This window comes from Callithrix jacchus, chromosome 4, assembly GCF_049354715.1.
Source record: "Callithrix jacchus isolate 240 chromosome 4, calJac240_pri, whole genome shotgun sequence".
Classification (NCBI taxonomy): domain Eukaryota; kingdom Metazoa; phylum Chordata; class Mammalia; order Primates; family Cebidae; genus Callithrix; species Callithrix jacchus.
The window spans coordinates 53,459,318-53,487,208 of NC_133505.1; the positions used below are offsets into that span (position 1 = coordinate 53,459,318).

General features: G+C 34.1%; 1 protein-coding gene across 20 annotated transcripts in view; it reads right to left on the minus strand.

Moving 5' to 3' along the window:
* The window catches only part of SUPT3H (SPT3 homolog, SAGA and STAGA complex component), a 554,097-nt gene that overhangs the window by 206,889 nt on the left and 319,317 nt on the right, over positions 1-27,891 (minus strand). For all 20 annotated transcript variants that reach the window (XR_004741815.3, XR_013534243.1, XR_013534241.1 and 17 more), the window contains 2 exons: positions 11,671-11,757; positions 8,177-8,267 (listed from right to left, as the gene is read on the minus strand). Coding sequence is in view for 17 of the 20 variants with exons in the window: in XM_008994522.5 (XP_008992770.1) it covers positions 8,177-8,267; positions 11,671-11,757 (178 nt within the window). In the remaining 3 variants the exon portion in view is untranslated. The remainder of the gene's footprint in view (positions 1-8,176; positions 8,268-11,670; positions 11,758-27,891) is intronic.

The following is a 27,891-nucleotide window of genomic DNA, read 5'->3' on the forward strand; positions in this document are numbered from 1 at the left end:
GTGAGATGTCTGAATATATTTTTCAAAATTTGACAACTTAAGGTTTTAGATTTAAAAAATATATAATTCTAAGCACATTAATACCTATATGCATATTAGAATCGATATTATTCTCTTAGGTCCACAGATCATTTTTATTCATTTTTATCATTTCTTTTAAATTTTTACTTCAAAAAGTTTTTATATCTATAAATTAAAATGTATTAAAATGGTATCACATATCATTTTTGCTTGATTACTCTTTCCCATTTCCTGCCCTTTTATATGATCAGCCAACCTCCAACTCGAGATCTTGTAACTCATATTAATGCCACCCAATATGTATTCTCCATGCTCACATATCCATAAAAATACATTCATTTATAGAGCTGTTTTATTCATTTATACTTTTTTTAGAAAAGGGTTCTTAGAGTATTCCTTCTATTTCTTTCTTTTCTTGCACTTCGTGTTTCTTCGTCACTTAGGGAGAAAAATCCCTCCAAGTCAACTGGTATAGCCCTGATTCCTTCTTAATAGCTGTGTAATATTTTACAGTATGTATGTCTCACAGCTTTCCAACCAATCCCCTATTGAGGGGCATATAGTTTGTTTCAGGTTTTTGCTACCGTGGGGAAATGCTATAATAAACATCCCATCCATATGTCGTTCTGTATGGCTGGCTTAATGTTTATGGGACAGATTCACAGGAAACTACTGAGTTAAAAAGTACAAACATTTTAAATTTTAATGGAAGTTAAGATGTTGTTTACCAGTGCATTAACCCTTCAAGTTTCCAAGAGTAATGAGGAATGCCTTTTCTCTCCATGAGAAAAGTCTAATGAATATGAAGTGATATATCATTGTGATTAAAATATTTAATTTCCCTAATGAATCTAAACATTTTTCCTCATATGTTTGTGAGCAATCTGAATAAGCCTTTCTGTTGTCTATTTTTACCCTTTGCACATTTTCAACTGGATTGTCTTTTTCTTAACAATTTAAGGGGCTCATTTATATTACCCCTTTGTTACCTGAGTTAGAAATGTTTATCCTAGCCTTTCATTTGCCTATGAATTTTAAAGCATCTTTTGCCATAAAAAAATTAAAATTTGTTGGTGTGGTGGCTCACGCCTGTAATCCCAGCACTTTGGGAGGCCGAACTGGGCAGATCACGTGACATTGGGAGGTCGAAACCAGCTTGACCAACATGGAGAAACTCCCTCTCTAATAAAAATACTAAATTAGCCAGGCATGGCAGCACATGCCTATAATCCCAGTGACTCAGGAGGCTGAGGCAGGAGAATCACTTGAACCCAGGAGGCAGAGGTTGCAGTGAGCCGAGATCACACCATTGCCCTCCAGCCTGGGTAACAAGAGTGAAATTATACTGTCAAATAAGTTAAGTTCATCTTTAACTTTTTTTTGAGATGACTTCTCTCGCCTCACACAGATGGAATAGGATCCTATCAGATATCTACTCTTATTTAGATTTGTAAAGATTCACTTTATGGCCAATTTCACAATTAAGTTTTGTAAATGTTCTGTGAATATACTGAAAAAATTCATAGACATGCTATTCCAATTAAACACAGGTCTAAGCATAACTCGGTATTTTGTTGATTTACTGTTTAGTGCTTATGGGTCTATTATGTTAAAAACTGTGTCTTCTGTAATTATATTATATTCTGCTTTATCCTGTTTGGGCCTTAATGTTAAATTACACCTTGCATGACACTAATATTGCCAGTTCTACATTTTTGCCCTTGTGTTTGCATTTATCTACTATTTATTTGTTCATCCCGTTATTTATAACCTTTCTTTATCTTCAAGTTTTATTTTTGTGGTTGTTTATAATCTGTCTAAATGTAAGGACTTACTCCATTTCTTAATTAGTGCAATGACTGATCTATTTGAGTTTTATCATTTTCTCTTGGTTTATGTTTGGTATTTATTTCATATTCTTGTTTTCTCCTTTTCCTTTCTTCACTTTTAATGGTCTGGCCATGTTGATAGTCCTTCCATTTCTTCTCTTTGTTAATTTGAAATTGTAATATACTTTTCTGTTAATGTCTATCATCTCCTTTTCCATTTTCTTTAATGTTTACCTCACTCTTTTCTGCTTCGACACATTGCTTGAAGATATTGTAAACAACAGTGTAAATTATTATTTAAAACAAGATATTAATTATACCCCTACCGAGAGGTAACATTTTCCCAATAAAGTAACATTTTCTTCTAATATTTCCTGCATTCCAGTATCAAGAGACTTTCAGAATACTTTCATTTTCCCTATCTCAGCTTCCTACCAACAGATCTGTGAAAAATTTTTACTTCACCCCTTCTCTCTCTACCTCTAAACTTTTGGCTTTTGATGAAAAGGGGCATTATTTTTAGAGTACCAATAGAGTTTCAGCACTTATATTGCATATTCTCACACATTGTATCATTAGAGATAAATACTGAGTTCAAACAAGAGTAACTACTCAACATACTTCTTTTTTTTTGAGACGGAGTTTCACTCTTGTTACCCAGGCTGAAGTGCAATGGCGCGATCTCGGCTCACCGCAACCTCCGCCTCCTGGGTTCAGGCAATTCTCCTGCCTCAGCCTCCCGAGTAGCTGGGATTACAGGCACGCGCCACCATGCCCAGCTAATTTTTTGTATTTCTAGTAGAAACTGGGTTTCACCATTTCTACCAGGATGGTCTCGATCTCTTGACCTCGTGATCCACCCGCCTCGGCCTCCCAAAGTGCTGGGATTACAGGCGTGAGTCACCGCACCTGGCCTTTCTTTAGCACAATAGATAGATTTCTTACCTTAATTGGGTATAAAGTCCTTGGATTTCAGTCCCTTCCTCGCATAAATCAATAAATACTATGCTAGTGTCTTCTAGCTTCCAGTGTTACACATAAGAAATCCAATTATAATGTGATTCATTTAATAATTCCTTTCTGGGGGTAGAGGAGACTGAGCTTTTATAAGATTGTCTCATTATTTTTAGAGATAAAAAATTTTACTAAAACATTCCAGGTGTTTATCTACTCAACCTTTTTACTGTGCAGTGTTGGATTTTCTTAGCTCTATAATTTATTAATAATTGCCTCTCCTCCATCTCCCCTTTTTTCTTTCTGAAATCCCTATTGTATGCATCTTAATTCCTCCAAATTTATCCTCTATGTTTCTTACCTTTTTCCCTCACAATTTTCATATCTTTACTCTTCCTATGTGCTTTGAGGTAACTATGCCATTTTGTCTTCCCTAATTAGGTCTGAAGAGTGACTTTATAAAAAAAAAATTTAAGTTATTTAGTTGTAAAGTACTGTGTGTTAACTCCAGAAAATCTCTTTTGTGCTATATTTGTATCCCACTATTATTCTCCTTTCTTTTTTAAATTTAAGCTGCCATCTAGTCCCAACTGTCTTGCTGGCACATACTATGTTCTTTCTGCCTTAGTTTCCTCTGTGTTGGTGTGTTAACCCCTTCACCATAAGGTTTTTTCCCCCCTTTCTTTTGCTGCTTGTTGGGATTCAGCTGTAACGCAGTTAATGGTAAAGGTTTGAGTGGAGACTTCTAATGGGAGTTTAAATGATTCCCTATCTCAATCCCCGCCTCCACCAACTCTAGGCAACCACTACTCTACATTCTATCTCTTTAGATTTGCCTATTCTAGACATTTTACATAAATAGAAGAAAATATGTCATCTATGGGATTGGTTTCTTTCATTTAACTTAATATTTTAAGGTTCATCCATGTTTTAGCATATATCAGTATTCGATTCCTTTTTATAGCCAAATAATATTCCTTTATGTGAATATTCCATACTTACTATTTATTCATTCGCCCATTGACAGAAATTTGGAATATTTCCTATTTTTATTATCATAAATAATGCTGCTGGTAACACTCATGTACAAATTCTTATGTGAATACATATTTTCATTTTTCTTTATTCTTTTGCTACGAATTGAACTGCTGGTTCAGTTGGTAAATCTATCTTTAACCTTTTGAGGAACTTCCAAACTGCTTTCTGAATTGTCTGCACCATTTTATACTCTCACTAACAATGTAAGAAGGTTCTAGCTCTCCATGTCCTCAACAGCACTTGTTATTATCATCTTGTTTATTTATTTGTTTGTTTTTAAGAGATGGGGGTCTCACTTTGTTACCAGGCTAGAATGCAGTGGTGCAATCACAGCATACTGCAGCCTCAAATTCCTGGGCTAAAGTTATCTTCCTTCCTTAGCCTCCTGAGTAGCTGGTTCCACAGGCGCATGCCACTGAGAGTGGCTAATTAAAAAAAATTTTTTTTCTAGAGATGGGGTCTTACTTTGTTGCCCAGGCTGGTCTCAAAACCCTGGCTTCAAGTGATTCTCCTGCCTCAGCCTCCCAAAATGCTGGGACTATAAGTACGAGCCACCATACTCAGCCTTGTTTCTATCTCTTGATCACAGTCATCCTAGTGGGTATAGGGTATTATAACAATGTGGTTTTAATTTACATTTCTCTGATGCCTAATTTTTTTTTTGTTTTTGAGATTGAGTCTCACTCTGTTGGCCAGGCTAGAGTGCAGTGGCACAATTGTGGCTCACTGCAACCTCTGCCTCCTGTTTCAAGGTATTCTACTGCCTTGGCCTCCCAGGCAAGTGGGATTACCACCACAACTGGTTAATTTTTTGTATTTTTAGTAGAGATGGGGTTGTTCCATGTTGGCCAGGCTGGTCTTGAACTCCTGACCTCAAGTGATGCACCTGCCTCAGCCTCCTAAAGTGTTGGGATTACAGGCATGAGCCCCTGTGCCCAACCTGATTTTTAAGTATCTTTTTCAGTGTCTATAGCCCATTAACCAATCTTTATAGAAATGTCTATTCAGACCCTTTGTCTATTTTTAAATAGGGCTACTTGTCTTTTAATTGTTGAGTTGTACATGTTCTTTATGTATTCTGTACAAAAGTACCTTATCAGATATATGATAAGAAAAATTTTCTCCTATTCTGTGGTTTGTCTTTTTACTTTCTTGATGTTGTTCTTTTAAACATAAAAGTTTTAAAATTGATCAAGTCCAATTTTTCTACTTTTTTTCTTTTGCTATTTGTTCTTTTGGTGTCATACATTCAGAATGCTTTGCCCCATTTAAAGTCATCAACATTTATTCATGTATTTCTTTTTAAGAATTTTATAGTTTGAGCTCTTATGTTTAAGTCTATGATCCATATTTAGTTAACGTTGTTTACTGTGTTGTTATAGGCACCTAAATTCTTTCTTCTGTATGTGGATATCCAGTTGCCCCCAGCAATATTTGTCAAAATGGCTATTTTTTTTCCCTATCAAACTCTCTTGAAATCCTTGTCAATATCAATTGACCCTAAATGTGAAGGCTTATTACTGAACTCTCATTCCACTTCATTTCATTGATAAACATGTCTATCCTTATGCCAGTACTGCTCTATTTTAATTACTGTAGCTTTATGGTAAGTTTTGAAATCAGTAAGCATGAGTCCTCCAACTTTGTTCTGGGTATTCTAGTCCCCTCATAACCTAGATGAGTCATTTCCATGTCAGAATCTGGCATTTCTATATGATTGGTAGAGTCAGTGTATTCATTTCTACAGAAAAGCAGATGAAATCTGTAGACCAATTTGTAGAGTATTAACATTTTAATAATATTGAATGTTCCGATTCATGAACATAAGATGTCTTTGCATTACCATCTAGACCTTAATTCAACAATATTTTGTAGTTTTCAGTACATAAATAATATTCCTTTATAGATTCCTTTTAGATTTTGGTCTTTGGTGATTTTATTCCAAAATATTTTGTTCTTTTTGATGCTACTGTAAATGGCATTGTTTTCCTAGTTTCATTTTTGAGTTGTTTATTAATATATTAAAATATGCTTGATTTTTGCATATTTCTCTGATACCCAGCAAACATATCGAACTATCTATTGGCTGTAATAATTTTTATTGAATTTCTTAGAATTTCCTATATACAAAATTATGTCATCTGTAAACAGAGATAGTTTTACTTCTTTCTTTCTAATCTGATGCCCTTCATTTCTCTTTCTGAAAAAGCACCTGGCCAAAACCTTCAGGACAATATTCCATATAAGTAGCATGAACGGACATCTTTGTCTTGTTCCCGATCTTGCAAGGGAAAGCATACAGTCTTTCACCATTAAGTATGATATTAGGTTTGGGTTTTCCATATATATCTGTCTTAGCTCAGGCTGCTACACAAATACATCATAAACCGGGAGGCTTAAACAACCAACATTTATTTCTCACAGTTCTGGAGGTTGGGAAGTCTAAGATCCAGGTGCCAGCAGATTTAGTATCTGGTGAAGGCCTGCTTCATAGCTTACAGATGACCATGACCTTGTTGTATCCACATATGGTGGTCAGCAGAAACAGAGGAAAGAAGCTTTCTTGTATCTCTTCTCAGAAGTGCCCTAATCATAAAGATTCCATCCTTATGACCTAAATATTAATACATCCCACAATTCTCACATCCAAATACTACCACACTCGGAATTAGGCCTTAACATATATATTTAAAGAGTGAGGAGGGACACAAACATTCAGTCCATGCAATCATCTTTATCAAGTTAAAGAGGTTTCCTTCTCTTCCTAGTTTGCTGAATGTTCCTCTCATTACAGACTTTTGGAATTTTGTTAAATGCTTTTCCTATATTTATTGAGGTGATCATGTGATTTTTGTCCTTTATTCTGGTAATTTGATGCATTACATGAATTGTTTTCTAAGTTTAAAACAACCTTACATCCCTAGGATAAATCCCATTTGGTCATGATTTATTTAATGGCATTCTGTTGAGGATTTTTACATCTGTATTAAAAAAGATACCAGTCTGCAGTTTTCTTTTCTTGCGGTATCATTGCCTGGTTTTCATATCAGGATCAAACTACATTATGTTTATAGAATTAGTTGGGAAATAATTGGTATTCTTCTTTAAACATTTGGTAGAATTCAACAGTGAAATAATCTGTGACTGAGGTTTTCTGTCCTATTCAGATTTTCCATTCCTTCTTGATTCAGTTTCAGTAATTTGTATCTTTATAGTAGACCAACTATATATTTATAGTTTGTTATATTAACCATTTTATTTGCCACTTCTGGTTCTTTTTATTTCTTTATGTAACTTGAAGTCCCATTTCCTTACGCCAGTACAGCATTATTACCACTCACATCATTTGTGTTGTTACTGTCAAATATATTTCCAAATACTGCAGACCTAACATCACAGTTTTTATATACATATTTTTATACATCTGCTTTATAAATCAGTTTTTAAAAAAGGAAGGAAATAGATTATTATACTATCTCTTATATTTATATACTTAATTCTCTTTATAAATGAGTAGATTCAAATTATTGTTTGATGCAGCTTGCTTTTAGTCTTAAAAACTTTTCTTATATGGGTCTGATACCAAGAAATTATCCTGGTTTATGTTTATCTGGGAATGCATTTTGCATTCATTTTTAAAAGATAGTTTTGCTGGATATAAGTTTCTTGGAGGACAGTTTTTTTCTTTCAGTACTTTGAATATATCACCCCACTGTCTTCTGACCTCTATTGTTGATGAAAAGTTAGCCATCAATATTGTCAGGGTTCCCTTGTGGATGCTTTTCTCTTGTGACTTTTATTATTTTTTTGTCTGTTTTTGTCTTTCCACATTTTCAGTAAATGTGTCTTAGTGCAGACTTCTTTATGTTTATCCTAATCGGAGCTTGTTGATATGCCTGAATTAGTAGACTTGTAGTTTTCATCAAATTTGGGAAGTTTTCAGTCATTATTTCTTTGTATACTTTTTCTACTCTTTTTTCTCTCATCTTCTGATACTCTCATTATGTGTATTTTGACACAGTTATAAAAGATTGGAATTCAAGTCTGTTTTGCTCTAAGTCTGTATTCATTATGTGCTCCATAAAAAGAAGCAATTCAATTCATCTACAGAACTATATGTCAAGAATTACATTCTATGAGAAGTGTAGTAATATCAAATAGGTAACATGGTATACAGAAATATATTCTTTTGCAAGGATATTCCACTTGATTTTTTGACAGTAAATAACATTAATTAGTTCTCAAGAATATCTACATTGCAATTGAAAAAATGTGTTATTTAGCACACATGTGTCATAAGCTAGTGTTTTAGTTTTATATTTTGTTTTGGTTACCTTCGAGAAGATCATCCTCATCGATGCCTTTGACAATCTTTGATTTGTAGTCTCGGATAAACATGTATTTTAGCAATCTTCTAAGTTTTTTCTATTAAAAATATAAAATAAATAAGAAAACCTATACATAGATTTGCTTTACTAATAAAAGACTACTATACCTAAATTTAATAAACTTGTACCCCATGCCATCAGAGAAAATAAAGTAATGCTTAGCATACTGCTATGAGATAAAAAAAAGGTAGTCATCAAACACAAAGGGTAAAACACAAGTCTTTTAAAAAGCATTTTTCATTTACAAATATCTGGATGCTCTACAATCACAATAGTCACACATTGCTTCACGATGGGGATCTAAGAAATGCATCACAGAATACACTTACATAAACCTTAGATGCAGCAGCCTAATACACACCTAAGCAACGTGCAGCCTGGTGTTCATGGGCTACAAACCCGTACAGCATGTTATCATATTGAATACTGTAGGCAAGGGTAAGAAAATGGTAATATTTGTGTATCTAAACATATCTAAATATAGAAAAATTACAGTTAAAATACCATGTAAATGATAAAAGATGACACACCTGCGGAGGGCATATACCATGGATGACACTTGTAGGACCTGAAGTTGCTCTGGGTGAGTCAATGAATGAGTGGCAAGTGAATCTGAAGGCCCTAGGACATTACTGTATATGCTATTGCAGACATTATTCAAAAAAAGCGGTACCCTTATGCTACACTATATTTAAAATTTTTCTTTCTTCAATAATAAATGTTCCTTATTAGCTCACTGTAACTATTTTACTTTATAGACTTCTTAATTTTAAAAAAATTGACTCATACTTAACTTAAAACACAAATACTTTATACAGCTATATGAAAACGTTTTCCCTTTATATCCTTATTCTATAAACTTTTTTCTACTTTAAAATTTCTTTTAGCTTTTGAACTTCTTTGTTAAGAACTAATACACACACACACACAAACACACACACACACACCCCTAGGCCTACACAGGGTCAGGACTGCCAATATCACTGTCTTCCACTTCCACATCTTGTCCCACTGGAAGGTCTTCAAGGGCAATAGCATGCATGGAACTGTCATCTCCCTCGATAACTGCTTTTTTTTGGAATATCTCATGAAGGAACAACCTCAGGTGGTTTACAGTTTACTGTTTATGCAAGTAGTACACTCTAAAATAATGATGAAGATTATAAATACATAAACAAGAAACAGTCATTATCTTTATCAAGTATTATGTACTATACATAATTTTATGTGCTAGACTTGTACCATCAGCAGTGCAACAGGTATACATCAGCATCACCACAAACTGGAATCGTACATTGCACTACAATGTTACGATGGCTATAACATCACTAGATAATTGGACATTTTCAGCTCCATTATAATCTTAGGGACCTACTGCTATATTTGCAGTACATTGTTAACCCAAAGGTCATCATAAGGTACCCGACTGTAATTGCCTTTTTGTTTGTTTGTTTTAAGATAAAGTTTTTGCTCTTGTTGCCCAGGCTAGAGTGCAATCATGCAATCTCAGCTCACCACAACCTCCACCTCCTGAGTTTACTATTCTCCTGCCTCAGCCTCCTCAGTAGCTGGGATTACAGGTATGCGCCACCACGCCCAGCTTATAATTGTATTTTTAGTAGAGACGGGGTTTCTTCATGTTGGTCAGGCTGGTCTTGAACTCCCAACCTCAGGTGATCCGCCTGCCCTGGCCTCCCAAAGTGCTGGGATTACAGGAGTGAGCCACTGCGCCCAGCCGTAATTGCTTTTTTTAATCTTATAAAAAGTTTTAGACCAGGTGCAGTGGCTCACACCTGTAATCTCAGCACTTTGAGAGGCTGAGGTAGGCAGTCACAAGGTCAGGAGATCGAAACCATCCTGGCCAACATCGTGACACTCCATTTCTATCAAAAATACAAAAAGTTGCTGGGCATGGTTGCGTGCATCTGTGGTCCCAACTACTTGGAAGGCTGAGGCAGGAGAATCGCTTGAACCCAGGAGGCAGAGGTTACTGTGAGCAGAGATCACACCATGGCACTCTAGCCTGGTGACAGAGCAAGATTCCATCTCATTAAAAAAAAAAAGTTTAAAAGTTTTTTTGAAGACTGTATTATCAGTCTCCATACTAAGCTGACTGTACTTATGCTATAGAATTTTGTATATACTCAAGATGAAATTTTTAAAAAATTAACTTATAAATACCTAGACAGTGTGTTTGTAATAGTTGCTTTAAAAGCCAAGCAATTCCTTTTTACTGTTTTTTATTCTCTGAAATCTTATCCTTTTGCTAGAAGATTTGGTTTATATGTTTATGGAAAATAATCTGTAACCTGACAAATGTATTTTTGTGAAATTTGAAGCTGATGAATGATAGTTAGGTCTTAATGATGGCCTTCTTTAGATTTAGTAGACCATAATACTGCTTAATTTTAAAAGTAACTGATAATCCTTTGTAGCATATTGTATGCTTCCACTTATTATCATTATTATGTATTATCATTCATTCCTGAACTTCAGGTTTAAGATTTCTTGTAATAGCTGAAACATACTACATTTTACAAAGTTCTTTACATGCACATCATTTGATACTTTCAATAGTTTCTTTGCATCTTGTGCCCTGGACATACGACTGCCTCACCCTCGGCAGAAACTTTCATTTCAAAAAATCCTATAGCCTCTCCATCTAATCATACAACCTTGAAATTTTGACTTTTAAAATGCTTCTTCAACTAAATCATATAGATATCCTAAATCAGATCACAATTTTCTTAATAGCGAAGATTTTCCATTTTTTAAACATTCTTCATATCATTTAAGAGTTGATTAACTGAAACATAAAGTAATAGAGAATATTTTCAACTAGCTACTCAGGGAAAATAATTATGACAAAATTAGACACACAAATATCACAAATTTTAATACCACATTTCAAAGAGTAAGAAAGGTAGGTCTTTGTCAAAATCAGAAATTATGGTATGTATTTATCCCACTGAAAATTCATCTTAATTAATTTGCTTTTTCCAATAAGCTAGAACCACAGACTAAACTTTGTATGTCAGGCTTAAAAAATTACTCTAGGAGAGTCTATAATTCTGGAAATGTTAATCAACAAAAAGAGAAGAAAAATAAATGTACCATTCAGTTATATCCCGTTTATGACAACAGAACATAGTGTCAATAATTAGTGAGTGACATGTAGCAATAAAAGTGTCTATATAGACACATAAGGATAAGTGAAGGTTCGCTGTTAGCACCGTTTTTATATAAGTGCTTTTGTCCACATAATAAATATCAATTCTTTTGTAAATCCATTTTGTTGTGCAACCCATGAGGACAAAAATGTCAGTTCAATAGTTATGATTTTAATTTGTAAGCAATGTAACAAGGATATGTAGTGTCCACATACAAGTTCAATTAAATATAACACCTGGATTTTAATACAATAAATTATCTTATATTACCTTATCTTTGCGCATCAAAAACAGAAGATCTTCAGGAGTGATTACTCTTGCTCCACGCAGCTGAGAAACTTCAGCAGCTTGCTGTAACTAAAAATAATGAAAATTTAGAAATTTTTCTCAGTAATATAAATTACGTATAGTACAGTCATGATGTCTCTAGAGAGATAAATCTACTAAGAGTTGAAAACCTTTGGGAATAATCCAGCAATCACATTACTGCTTTTAAGAGCTAAATGTCTTAAGTTTTTAAGATATAAAATGAAATTAAATTAACTTATGAGCCCACCTGTAACCAATACAATAAACAGAAATCTTTTATTTCTTTCATGCAAAAGAAAAATCATGCACAGCTTCCAAAAATGCATTAATGCACCTGAAAATAATTTCATGAAATTTTATCCTTCATACTCATGTGAGCAATGGTTTCACTCAGTATCACTAGTTGAATAAGTATATTATTAATCTGAGCTCCCATGCTGCTATGATTTGAAATAGGCCCATTCAGAACTTTAAAAGATCAACAAAAACAGTAGCTGTTTCTAATATCCAAAGGAAAAAAAATACGTTTAGTTTTGGCAAGTCTTCAGTGGGTAAAGGATTCAGTCCATAAATCATAATACTGGACTGCATTAATTTCTTTCCATACTAATCACATCCACACAAAAAGTTAACTGTATCTGGAATGTACAACACAAAACATTACTGCATGAAAAGTTAGATTCCCCCTGAAATGTTCATCTACGCCCTTATATCTACAAAGTAAAGATTTTTCAGGAATTCATAAGTCATAGAAACACAATCTTACTTAAAAATGACCTGGAAAATAAAAGAATGTGAAAAATGATAGTTCTATTTTTTTTAGCACAGGCAAACTCAATTTCTTATTTTGATTAGTTGGAAGCAACATAAAATATGTCCATCTGAAAAAAATAAAGATGCTAATGAAAACACTGTAAAAATGTGCCTGTAACTTCTTCCAAATTTGATCATATCATACTGATTGCACCAAACCAAGTCTATCCAATATGAAATAATATAAAAATATTTACATATGAAAGCTGTTCCTGAATGCATCCTTCTTTTAAAAGATAAACATAACACATATTCTTGAGAACTAATCTTTAAAAAGTGACACACGGTTATCTCAACAAATATATGAAATCAAATAGTACATTTGTGCTAAAGATATTCTGCTTGAATGTTTAATCCATTTTGCTAAGTAAGCTTCAAACCTTCTCTAAATACACAGACTACAAAATAGACTATAAACTCGCTATGTGTCAGCTTTACCACTGAATTTCCTGGATACTGTGGTTGGTATATAAACACAATCCTAAATATAGAAATTTAAATTTAACTGTGAAGCATTTAAAAAGAAAATCTTGAGGTGGCGGGGGGAAGGTCTTTTAAAAATGATGTTATCTACTCAGAAGCTAAGTTTTCAGCAGGCATAAACATATTTTTCCTAAAAATTGAAGAGTGTGAGGGAAATATATGTACACATGCTTTTTCAAATAAAAACATTTCTATCACAATCTAAAATACATGAAATCAGTGTTGAGAAGAATACAAGTTGTATATACATTTGTCTGGACACATACACAGCAACTTTATTTTCTTAAATAAAGAATGGTGATCATTTGAAATCTGAAGAACACTATATAGATATATGAAACTTTACTCATATTAAGAAAGGATCAAGAGAAATATATATCCCTAGTTTTCCCAATTAATCAACACTACATATAAATAATTTCTATTCATAACATTCTCCAAAGTATCAGTTAACAATCATATTAGCCAGGGTAAATATGAAAATAGAAAATGAAAGACATAGAAGAGTTTGACATTTGGAATCACTTTTTTTTTTTTTTTTTCAGAACCAATACATGACCACTGTAAGGATCTGGAATTTATATAATAGTTATACTGTCATATATACAGGAAAAGTTTATCTTTGTTTTTTATTTACCTGATTTGCAAATTTACCTCAACCAACATAATATCCTTACTAGGATTGCTACCACTCCCTAGTCTGCCTTGGACCTCTGCCTAGTTAGTATGTCTCTGGGTCTGAAAGTATCACTATGTTACCGTACCAAGACCTGCCTATCTTGGATGTGTCCCAAACTCCAAAGTTACCTCTCTAAAACTCTGGCCTCCTCTTCACTACCAAATGAAGAGAACAATCTTACTAGCTAATTAAAGTAACACATACTAAAGTACATAGGGTCATCTACTATCCCCCTATCAAAATACTCAAGTCCTGAACTCAGTCCTATGGGACCGGTATATATGAAAACTCAGCCCTCCTTATAGATGAGTTTCACATCCCAGGAATACTATTTGTCAAAGTAAACAAAATATAATACTAACTTGTAACAACTTTGATAGTAAAAAAGTTCCCTCAAATATTAAAACTCATGTTTACATTTTAAGTATGTTACAATACTTTATTAGGTGGTTGAGAATTAAAAGGTACACTATTACATGTCATGTCATCTCAAATGCCACATCTTTGACCCTATAAATAAATCCATTCTCAATTTCTCACTGCTATCCATGACATTCAATTTTTTTTCTCACTGTATTATATTTTCACCAACTTCTGTTGATTTTGTTGTTTCTTTTAATCTTCTCAGGGTCTTGATGTGCTATTTCCATCATATTTGTTCTACTATAATCTCCCTTAAATACAATGTCTGAATTTTTGCGAAAAGATTTATGATAATTCACGATTATCTAAATGCAATGTGGTCTTTAAAGCTCAAATGATTCACATATTTTCCCTGCCTTTCCACTAATAATTTTTCTTGCTTTTCTCTCATATAATTCAACATTTAGGTTCCAATAATTTTGGTTCTTTGTACCTTTGTGTACTTGTGATGGTTAATTTTATGTGTCAGCTTGACTGGACCGTGGGGTACCTAGACATTTGGTCAAGTATTATTCTGGGAGTGACTATGAGAGTATTTCTGGATGAGATTAACATTTCAATAAGTAGATTGAGTAGCAGACTGTCGTCTCTAATGTGGGTGGGCCCCATCCAATCAGTTGAAGACCTGCATAAAATAGAAAAGGCTGAGTAAGAAGAACCAACTTCTGCCTGAATGCACAACCTTGGACACTAGGTCTTTTCTGGCCTTTGGTCTCAGACTGAAACATCAGCTTTTCTTGTGTTCTGAGACTGCTGGCTTTCAGACTGGAACTACACATCTACACACTGGCTTTCCTGGGTCTCCAGTCTGCCAAATGAAATTTTGGGAATCCTCAGACTCTATAAATACATAATTATAATTTATTATCCTTATAATACATTAATCTCCATCACACACACAGGCAGACACACACACATACTTACTGTTGGAGAACTCTAACATAGTACTATATTCAAATTATGAGAAAACCTGGATTCTTTATAAGATGTGGCAATTTTTCTATGAAATACAAGCTTTAAAATGATTTTCTCAGAAAAATAAGATCTATGATTATTGTCACACAACAGTGTTTATCATCTAACATAGATAGAAAACTTGAACGCACAGTTTATAATATTTTAATTGCACTTGTTATCAAGTTTCCTAACACTTCTGCCTCCTAAATCTTTTAAATAATACATGTAGGTCCAGGACCATTGATCCTGATCAGGCAATTTATAAATGTTTGTTAAATGTTGGCAGTCCATAGTCCCCTCCATGATTTTCAGTTTTCCCATTTATATCTAACAGAAATGTGTTAAACTACATAAAATCTATGACCTTTTGCATTTGACTGGGGCCCACATAAATTCAGCACAAAGACTTCTCTAACGTTCTAAAAAGTTTAAAGCATACAACAGAGTTAAGTTGATGATTCCACAATTACTAAGCTACTGCAAGTATTTTCATGCAACTTCCACTGCAGCTCTTTCCTTTAGGTTTTGCCTAAGACCCTGGATTTGTCCTTTTTGAAGATAAATAGTAAAAGGCAGGAGTTGTGGTAAGCTAGTATCATGAAGAGGCAGAATCCTAGGTGAGGCTGACACCTTGCCTAAAATTATTTATTTTTCTGTCAGTCTATTTATTATGCATTCATAATCTATCGGGCCAGATTCTAGGTTAAGCTATGAATGCTCAGCTCTGCCTGCAACCATACTTGCTAGCCAGAGATAACCCTGAAGGTTTTTCTCTAAATCATCCATGATGTGATTGAAAGAACCTGGAGTTAAATTTCCAAAGTTGGAGTCAGGAAACTCCAGTGTAGTTCTATCACTAAGTAACTGCATAAACTTAGACACATCAAATAACTTCTCTAGGTTTGTAGGCTTATGTTTCTCTTTTATTTGAAATAGGTAATCAATGACTTTAATGATGAATAAGAGAATTATAATCTTAGTGTTAATAGTAGCTACCATATATTGTGTCCCTAATTTGTGCCAGGTGCTGTGCTCTGTCTTATAAATACTTAATTTTAACTTTTAAATTTTATATCTAAGTTAAAAAATATATAAAACATTACAAGTCAAATAACACTATAAATTTTCTAATGACAGGACTACCTTGACACATTTCTTTCAAATCTGTAATTGTGCTTCCAGTGGCAATCACCTTTAACTTTTTTTTTTTTTTTTTTTTGAGACAGAGTTTCACTTTGTTGCCCAGGCTGGAGTGCAGTGGCAAGGTCTTTGCTCACTGCAGTCTCTGCCTCCTGGGTTCAAACAATTCTCATGTCTCAGCCTCCCGAGTAGCTGGGATTACAGGTAGGTGCCAACACGCTCAGCTTTTCTTTTCTTTTCTTTTCTTTTCTTCTCCTTCCTTCCTCCCTCCTTCCCTCCTTCCCTCCTTCCTTCCTTCCTTCCTTCCTTTTTTTTGGTAATTTAGTAGAGATGGGGTTTCACCATTTTGTCCAGGCTGGTCTTGAACTTCTGAGCTCAGGCAATCTGACCATCTAGGCCTCCCAAAGTGCTAGGATTACAAGCATGAGCCACCATGCCTGGCCACCTTTAACTTTTTAAGCTTGTTTCTATGTTATTTACCAATATATTTGAAATAAGCTTATAATACTTGTTTTATTTTTCAGCTTTAAATATATTACAAAATGACTTCTTCTTATGAGAGATGAAAAAGATTTAGTGCTCTCAGATACCTCAAATTTGACCATCTCTCCTCTTGACTTCACCTATAAAATATTATTTTTAGTTAAATTAATATACAGTGTTTATGTTATACCAAATTATTTTTGAAGATATAAAATGTATCAGAATTTATTTCACTTTTGCTGCATTTTTTCTTTTCGATAAGACATCTCATCTGGAGCCCTCCAGACCTTCCTCTACTCTTCTGCTTTGGATCTTCCTTTTTTCTTTTTTGAGACAGGGTCTCACTGTCATCCAGGCTGGAATGCAGTGGTATGATCACAGCTCACTGTAGCCTCAACTTCTTGGGCTCTATAGACGCTTCTACCTCAGCCTCCTGAGTAACTGGGACTACAGGCTAATTTTTGTGTTTCTTTTGTAGAGACAGGGTTTCACCATGTTGATCAGGCTGGTCTTGAATCTCTGGGCTCAAGCAATCTGCCAGCTTTGGTGTCCCAAAGTGCTGGGATTACAGGCATGAGCTACTGTGCCCAGACTGAATTCTTATTTTCTTGACCCCATTTCCTCTCTTTCATAATTTACTTCCTTATTTCAGCAGAGCATATTATCTGAAAGTTTCCTTTGTGTTCATGGGCATAGTGATGTTAGCTGCTTTAAAATCCTTGTACATTAAGTTTATCATCTACGTCATCTTGGAGTCCGTCTCCATTGACTATTTTTTAATTGAGTTTGGGCCATGTTTTCCTGTTATTTCACATTTTAAGTAATCTGGTGTTTTATCTGAGATATTATGAATAATATAGTATAAGAACTCTGGATTTTGTTTTATTCCTTTGAAGACTAAAAAATAGGCAGTTAACTAGAATGAAGTCAAACTGCAACATCTCTTTTTCTCCCCTGTGGCAGGCTACAGCTGAAATAGACGTTATTATAGTTTTCTGAAAAAAGGGAAATAAATTTTTAAAAATCTTATATGCCTCAAAATGTATTTATGTCATCCTCCTATTCAATTGATAATGTGGCTGAGTACAACTCTACCTTGAAAATCATTTTCCCTCAGAATTTTCAAGGCCCTACTAACTTGTCTTCTAGCTTAAAATGTTGCTGTTAAGAAGTCGATTGCATTATGATTCCTAAGCCTTAATGTGACTTTTCCCCTAGTCTGAGAAATTTTTACTATTGTTCTCTTTATACTTCAAGTTCTGAAATTTCATGATGCTTCTTTGATGAAAGTCTACCTTGATATATTTTTCTAAATACTCACAATACTTCAACCTGTATGTTTTTGTCCTTTACATTTATATTTTCTGTTTTTGTTTTGCTTGTTTTCCTGAAATGTCTACTAATTTAATGCTGGTAGACTTGTGTCTAGGATTTTTAATACTAGAGATCATTTTATTTAACCTTTCCAGAAAGTAAACTTACACTATTGTGCCAAAATGGCAAAGGGGTAGCTAACAGCCTACATGGTTTAGATAGGGTTTTGGGATAAAATTATGCATTTTACCAATCTTTCTGTTTTTAGTCTACACAAGACTTCTTTTTTCAGAGGTACCTTAAATCCTAAACCTTTTCATGTCCCAAAGTTTCATTTTGCTCAGATCTGTTAAGCCTGTGTACCCACTTTAAGCTTTCAGAATTTTTTTTGACAGCTCTCATCTGCTATTTAGTCCTCTCCCATTTTCTATGTTTTTGTAAGTTTATGCCTTTAAAATTATTCTTGTATTTAGTAGGTTTTCAGAGTTTGAAGCATGTGTAGTACCCATATTTATCAAGAAGCTGATACTTGTTTTTTTAATGCTAACATTTATAGAATTTGTTATCTTGTGCTTCATGTCTTCTATATATTATCTCAATTAGCCTTCATAACAAACTTATGAGAGATGTCCAAACACACAAAACTGTTACTAAGTAAAAAATGTTTAACATTAAGCCATTCATGTTTCTCTCCTAGATTTCCTACTCAGAATAAAGGAAGATGCATTCACTAAATCAAGCCTTAACATTGCATAGAAAAGTCTATTCATAAAAACATTTATTTGCCTTTAGAAATATTTCCTTTGTCAGCAAACAGTTGAGAGAGAGAGAGAGAGAGAGAGAGAGAGAGAGAGAGAGAGAGAAGATTTGGATCAAAACATTTAAGTCAGTGGCTTCATGCAGAAACAGCCTAAGGACTGTGAGCTAAGCAAGTATTTGAAAGGAAATGTATTTGTAGCTAAATAAAGTTAACATTCAGAATATTCTACATTTAAGATATTTGACATAGTATTTTCCTTTCATATAATCTTCCTACTCTTTTTTGATGATTGGTCTTCTGTTGTCTTAGACATTTGAAATATAAATGAGTATATAAATTGATAAAAGATGTGCCTAACTTTTTAGAGTTTCATTTTAACTGTTCTTTTTGGAATAGAACGTCAAGCACAGTTAAGTCAGGTTTTAAAAATTACTGTAAGGCTTTAATTATCAGTATCCCATGGCTCAAAGCATTTATATATATACTATGTATGTATGTATGTATGTGTATATATATTATATATATATGACACATATTTATGTGTATAGATATATTCTTTAAAATATGTGTGTGTATATATATGAATTACTCAGTTACAATCAATGTGAGCCTCTAAAGCTTAAAAAATATCCAATAAACAATGACTATATATTTACTGTATGAAGATAGCAGCCTTAACATGGAACTAATTCTGTGGTTACTGTGTGATTTAAATGTGAAATTAGGAGAACAAGAAGCAATAATCATGTGGACATTTTCTTTTAACCTATTTTGCATAGCTATTCATAAGCAACTTTCAACTCTAAGTATATCTAAGTTTTGAATGTAAACAAAGGAACATTTTAGAAATTTTTTGAAGTTGAAATTAAAGTTATAGTTTAAATAATATAGTATTAATCAACTGTCATTGATAACTGTTTTTAAAAAATTTTTTTCTTTTCTTTTTTGAGACAACGTCTTGCTCTGTCACCCAGGTTGGAGGGCTGAGGCACTATCTTAGCTCATTGCAGCCTCAAACTCCTAGGCTCAAATCATCCTCCCAACTCAGTCTCCTGAATAGCTGGGACTGCAAACACATGCCACCATGCCTGGCTAATTTTTGTATTCTTTTTGTAGAGACAGGATTGCACTTTATTGCCCAGGCTGTTCACAAACTCCCTGGCTCAAGCGATATTCTTGTCTTGGCCTCCCAGAGTGCTGGGACTGCAGGTGTGAGCTACTACACAGAACCTCTTTAAAATGTAACTGACACAAGAATAGAAAATGAAATACCGCATGTTCTCACTCATAAGCGGGTGTTGAACAATGAGAACACAAGGACACAGGGAGGGGAGCACTACACACTGGGGTCTGTTGGGGGGAATAGGGGTGGGGAGTTGGGGAGAGATAGCATGGGGAGAAATGCCAGATATAGGTGAAGGGGAGGAAGGCAGCAAATCACACTGCCACGTGTGTACCTATGCAACAATCTTGCATTTTCTTCACATGTACCCCAAAACCTAAAATGCAATAAATAAAATAAAATAAAATGTGACTATTTAGTGTTTAGCTATTAAAACAAAAATACAGTTTGACTGTTTACTGAATCTAAAATAAAATTCAAATTGCAGAACAATGGGAGCCTACCTTGAATTTGTTCAACATAATATATAGTTATCCTTTGGTAACTCAATAACTGGAAATTGATATAATTTTTAAGTCCAAGAAAAGGTTTCATTTGCATTTCTTAAAATTCAGAACCATAAGATATTTTGGTAGCCTACATAATGTGTGCTTCCCTTGACTACATCAATAATGCCTCCTCTTTCTCAGCTTACTTCTTGGCATGTCTACACCCCTCTCCATATTCCCTTCTGTTTACATTTATAAACAGGCATCCACTGAACAGATTGTAGCTCTTGTTTCTTCAAAGGACAAAAATATAACAGATAAAAGACCAGATTTCTTACTTTTTTTCAGAACTCTTTTTTTTTTTTTTTTTTCAAAATAGCCTGATTTCATTTCACCCTAGAATATTATGAATAAACACAGGTCTTGTGCTAAGTCTTCATAGGTAGATCAGGGTACTAAAAGCACTGAATTATACTAGACCACACACAGACCAATGTAATGATTAGAGAAGTTACCAAATGGAAAGAATAAAGTACTGCCGAAGACTAATTATGGGGAGTAAGGAAAACTGATATCTAATTCTATCTTTATTACTAATCATCCTTGTTTTGGCAAAAGCAACTTTATAATTTTGTCTTTTTGTTAAGAAAATATATAAAGTGCCAATTTTAGATCTGCAGCTTCTTATGCTGGATCTAAGAACCTGATCCATGCAGACGGCGAGGATTTGCTGTGAAATTCAGTTAAAGTGTGGCTCCTCTGTTAGTGTGGTATATCCTGAAGAGTATTCCAGAATATTTAGATTATTACCTCCAAGTTATAGTCGAATACAGTAGATTATTTCCATGATACTGCACTATAAAAATTCATTTCACAAGCATTTTAACAAGCTTTAAAAATCATTACTTTGAAAAAGTTTCCCAAACTATGTTGACTTCCTTCCTCTCATAACATTGTTTAAATGCCTGTGATTTCATGTTTGAGTGAGATAACATCATGCAGCATATTGTTAGCCTGACATAAATGTTGCTCGCATTTATTTAGAAAAGAAATTAAATTGTGAGGAACTCATAAAAAAGTTTATAAGTTTTAGTACTCACAAAGATTAAAGGTTATTATCAAATTATTATTAAGCATTAATGACATTTTCCCATAAAAAATTTAGGATGTAAATAATTTATCTGGAAAAATGTATTTGTATATATGTGTGCTGGTTTTTATCCTTAATTATAATACACATCTATGTGTGTATACATACATACATATCAAATATGTCTGTACATCACTGGAAACACTTTCTTTTAAGATGTAAGGTAACTTTCATCCAAACTTAAAGGGAAAAATTATGTGGGCTTTTTGGATAGAGAACTAATTGTTTCTCTAATAATTTCTCATGTAAAGTCACCTCAGCATGAAATACAATGCACACATTATTGTGCACAGTTCTGCAGTTTTGGCTTTTAACAGAATAGCTGTTCTTTCTGGTCCTCAGTTTCTTCAAGTGAGAACTAAAGAGAGGTGAATAACAAATAAGCTCCAAAAATCCATTTGGCTTTTCCTTTCTGATTACAGCATTTAATCCTGGGTATAGTTTTGGTTTCATAAGCACGCACTCACATCAATAAGAGAAAAAATAAAGAATTATAAGAAAGAATGGTGCAACTTGGTATGGTGCAGATGGGAGTCAATGCCCTAAGGGAAATTCACTTAGTCACACCAGTGGAAATAGCAACCAGCTCAACTAGCTGCATGTGCGTGAAAGGAAGTATGGGGATGGGTTCTTACTTAGTTATTAATGACTTATCTTTCCATAATGTTTACCATGGTACACAAATCCGCAGGTGATATAATTATTTCAGTATCCTAGTCAATAGTTCTAAGTATATTTGAAAGCCAAAGACAGTTGCAAAATGGGATTATAGCAATGCAATTACTAATTGATATGTAAAAGAGATTGGTCTCTATCCAATTCTCATCTGCCCTATGCTTTCATCATATGATGAACAGAGATAATTTGTATATACTTCTCCCTCAGTTTGTCAGAGAAAGTAGTCCTTATTCAAATTCTGTATCCAAAGATTGCTTGCATAGGAAAACCAATACATGTTGTATACAGTATTTATCAAATTAGATGTAGTATATGTAAAACGAAATGAAAACTCAGGTTTCCCTAAGCTCAGATGTCAGTTCCATATTTCACTATCACGTTATTAAAAAGGGCTCAAGAAGGTGACAAAGTACAGATTTTATTACACTCACAGATCACTGTAAAGATCAAATGAAATAATGTAGTAAAGACAAATAGAGGAGTATAAAACACTATACCCACGTAAGTATAGCTTAGGGATGGCTCATTTTTGGTTAGGGAGAAGGTAAAACAGCAATATATATAGAAAAGGAAAAGAGATTCCACTAATAATTTTGTAGGCTGAGAAAATGTTTAGCTCTGATCACTAAAACCAAAATCAGGATATTCCTAGAGATTCATTCACATTAGGATAAAATGATATAATTATTCAACACTCATGCAGTTACTTTCTAAGAAAGCAAACAGCACAAAGATGGAACCTCATAACCTTCAAAAATGTAAGTGAGATGTCACTGCCTCTTTGAAGTCTTCTCTAACACATGCACAGACCTAGCACTCCTTTTCCATTGTACTGCCCAGGTCCTCATATAACTTCAGCCAGTTTACCACTTAACACTCTACAAATACCTCTTTATAAGAAGGCGCTTCCTTTCTACTAGGATACAAACTCTCCATTAATGTGTGTTAGACTGAGCTAAAACAGGTATTTAAGCAATTCAGCAAAAGCCTCTGAAGACTCTAAGTTGTATGACAGATGTAGGGGAATAGGCACAAGAAATATAATAGGAAGACTGAGCACTGCTGGATCCTGCTGTGGGCTCTGTGTGAATGTAACTTAATATAGCGAAGACTGTACCAACTCACCAAAATAAAAAAGCAAATGTAGGAGTAATACCAGTTTCCTTGCAGGTATGTTAACAAGAACATGTAAGGGGGGTGGAACCAGAAAAAAGATAATGCCTGAAATATAATAACAGCCCAACAGATATTAACCTTTTATTTCTATCTTGTGATTCTTAGGGCAGTAATATTACAAAAGAGAAGCCACAGATGAATAAATCTTCAAACTACTGTATTTTGATTGAAGCTAAAATAAAATAAGCAAGGATGGAGATTTAAAAAAGCTAGTATTTTCAGTTAAACACTGGTATCCTCTTTGTTCCTTCAATATACACTTACTGAGCACCTAGGATAGGTTAGTCGTGGGGCTGAGAATGGAAATTATGCTAATCAGAAGCAAAGCAAAGCAAGTAAGCAAACAACAGAAACAAGAAAAAAACAAATGTGAACACTGCCCTTCACCTCACAGGGCTTATAGACTGATTACCCTTAAGTTAAGAGGCAAAATAAAGGGCAGCAGATATTATGACTATTACTATGAAAAGTTTATTCTAAACTAATTTTAATGAGTTTACGCTGGAAATCACAGAACCGCAAGATAGGTATCATAAACTTACATACTATGTTGAGGAGTGTGTGAAGTTAACGTCTTTCCAAAAGCTGCACAAGGAAGCCAGACTGTATTAATGCTATAGATTTTAAGTGTCTCAAAGACACTGCCACAGATTCTCTAAAATATCTAAAGAAAATGTTTCTACCTATTGTGAGTCAGGGTTCAGTTAGATACCAGCCATGATGAATTTCAAGCCTGAAGGAAAATCAGTTTATGCCTCCAAGTCTCTAATCAGGATTTGGAAAAAAATTCCATTTTCAGAATTTAACTGGCTGAATCTCAGCTAATATATGTGTTTCTGGGGCATCTTTGGGGATGACTCCAATAGAAGTATTAATATTGATTTGAATATACATATATTAGGGGCTTGGAGGGAAACAGCATAGTTAAAATATATAGCTGAAGAAGAGCTTAATACAAGAACTGTTTATGAAAATGTGGGGAAGGCTTTAGGGAAATCACGGGGGAGACTGTGGTACCTCCTCACCATCTTACCTCCTCCCTCTCCAACAACAGCATGAAACTACTACTAAACTTAGGCTTAGAGGGTAAGAGGGATTCAGCTGTTACCTGAACCTGGAAGCTAGAGAAGCCCACCTGATAGAGATACAATCAACCCTGACCTTACATTCATCCCAATCTCCGAGCTCTCCAGGTGCCTCCCACAGGCCAAAATCAACCAGAAATCAGAAGACAAGAGAGATCCAAAGAGACTAGCCTCCTGGGACACAGAAAAGAACAAAAGGTGAAAAAAGAATCTAGCGGGAGAAAGAAAAGATATCCAGTTTCATATAAGTCTTCAGAATTATCAAGAATAGCCTCACCAGGGCCACTTTCCACATAAAACACTTAAAGCAGAATGTTTTCGTCTTCTTTAAAAATAGCTCTGTTCCGACTATTTAAAAACACAAATGGTGGGAAGTGACCATCACCAGATAAACAGTATGGTCCAGTGATGAAAATTGTAATTCCAGGTTCCAAGGCTTAATTTAAGAAAGGACAACACCAATAATAAGAGTAACAAGAACACAAATGCATTTGTTGAATACAACGTGAAATTTCTGACACTTTACATTAATTTTACAAAATTGTTTTACTAACTCTTGCAAAAACCTTATGTTAGGTGATGTCAGTATTTTACAGATTTTTAATAGATATTTTACAGATAAGAAACCTGTAGTTGAGAACATCTAAATGACAAAAATGGGATTTGAACAAATCTATCAGATAGTAACTCCCTGTCTCCCCTGTAGTCCATAGCTAGTAGATAACTTTTCCCATTTTCCCTAGAAAACTAATATTTAATAGTTTACTCATGGAAGCTAGTTATTTAAATATATAAAATTCTGTAATCTGACCAATCAACATGTAGTATGCTATAGGACTTACACAGAACTAGTTTAATATAGTTTCTCTGGAGTTTTTAAAGTCTAATAAACTTCTGTAAATATTTCTATATAAAAATGTTCTGTTTTTGGTGTAGGGTTAAGAATTTTTCATATGGTTTGTATCAGATGTACTCTTAAAATGCATTACTAAGACTTTCATTAAATTCAGAGTTTTCAGGTGATGGATTAGACCTGACACTGGCTATGTGACTTTGTGCTAGGTAACTGATGTTTCTTACCTTCAATCTCCAATGACACCTGCACTTCAGGAGTGTGTATGGACCATATTAAGCTGCATATACAAAGTACCTGGTGCTGCTGATTATCAGACTTTCAAGAAATATTTATTTCATTTGTATTCTCACCATTTTATGCCCAAAAGCTTGTATGGAGAGGTAATGTGAAAATTACTAGCACTCTGAATCCTTTCTAGGTAAGGATGGAGGTGGAGCTTAGTTGGGAATCATTACCAACTTAACTGGATGCCATTGTCTTTCACTTACAGACTCTGGTAACTTCCCTACCTCCATCAGTATTTATATCATGTATTTTAAAAATCTTTTTGGTTAATGTACTGCCACAGTCATACGAATTAGAAAATAATCCAAAACTGTATTTATTTTAGTGACACTGTCAATTGATAAAGGTAAATAGTTATTATAGACTGAGAAATAACTGTGGGTAGAAAATTTACTTTCCATTTTAATTTGCTTCTCTTAAAACACTTAAACCTAGTATACCGTGTATTAGTAATTAGCTAAGACAAAAAATGAAAAAGAAAAAAGGTAAGAAAATTAGAGCATTAATACAGTTCTAATATCCCAAAACAGATGTTCTGGAAGACAAAGAAAAATTTCCCAGAAATGAAGAAGAGAATTTTTCAAACTGAATCTACTACTGTAATTGCTAGGCACAATGGATGAAATGAGATCATACCAAGTCACATTCACTTATTCATATTGAGAATCCAACAGAATGCTCGATGGCAGGGACACAGCATTGAATAAAAACAGATAATGCCCATGTTGTCATGAAGCTTATAGTTTAGTGGTCAGGAGGACAAATAAACAACTTGCAATGTCATAATAATTGCTATGCCAAATAAGCAAAGTAGGCAGGATCAGGTGAAGGCAGTTTGTGGATTACTTTATATAGGGTAATCATGAACATTCCATGCAGAGGGAATAGCAAGTGCAAAGGTTCTAAGACAAGACTTTGCTTGAACATGTTGGAGGAAAGAGAAGGAGGCACATATGGCTACAGCATACTGAGAGACAGAAGAAGGACTGGGAATGAGATCAGAAAAGGAGCCAAGGTTGGTGGGGGGAGGGGGACATGACATGCATGTAAAACATTCTAGACATATTGTGAAATTTCAAAATTCTGATGAACAGTAATACTAAAAACAGGTAAGAAACAAAGAGGTCATGAGTAAGGCTTAAACAGTTAGAATGCCATCTCAACAGTAACTCTAAGCACCAGAAAATAATTTTTTTAAAAAGCCTTCAAAATCTGAGGAAAAATAATTTCTAATCTAAAAGTTTTCACACACAACCAAACTGTTCAAAAACCTGTGAGGGTAATTTAAGACACGCAAACTATATAAAAATTCACCATTTATGGACTCTTTCTCAGGAAGTACAGAATGTGTTCCAGCAAAATAAGGGAATAAATCCAAGTAAAAAAATTACTTTTTATTGGTTTATGCCTAAGTAGTAAGGTAGGACATAAGGCGTCCCAAATGAAATAGAGGAAGTCCCCAAGATGTAAGGGTAGATCCCTTGGGTGTGCCGCAAGCTTAAAGAGCAACTTCCAAAGCAAGCAGAATCTAGGAGACCTATTCCGCAAAAGACCTAATATTGTGGGAAATACTTGTTTTATTTATATTGACAAGAGACTCACACTGAGAGCTGGGTATGAATTACTGATACCTAGAAAACTAAACAAAGGAATAAGATAATTATTGCGAGGAAAACAAAACAAAATTATAAGAAAAGGCAAATATAGTACCATATACAACTCAGCTGTGAATTCAGGTGATTTCAGAGTCAAAACAATGACCAATAAATTAACTGAAAGTTGTGATATAATTGTATCAGGAAGCTTTGATAGGAGTGGCTGCAGTGGAAGAGAAGTAAGAAATAGAGGAAGAAAAGAAAATATACAGAAAAAAAGAAAAGAGAAACAGAAAGTAGATAATCAGAATGATAATATAGAAATATATGAGAATTTAAGACAAAAGAGGTAGTTTATTTCAGTGGGAAAACAGAAATAATTAACCAATTGTTTGGCTAACCACAGCTAACTAAAGAGGAAAGGGGAAGATTTCATCTTATACCATATTTAAAAGTAAATCTCAGATGAATTAAAAATTTGAAATGTAAAAGACAAAATGACAAAAATCATGAAACAAGATCTAGGAAACTATGTATACAATCTAGGGCAAGGGAGACATTCTTTTCTATGGCTAGAAGTCCACAAAGAAAATGCAGACATTTGTGCTATATAGTCTCTACAAATCCGTCCCCAAAACCCCCCACCCCCGGCATAGATAGCACTTCCTGAATTCCGCCCCTCATGTAGTTCTCT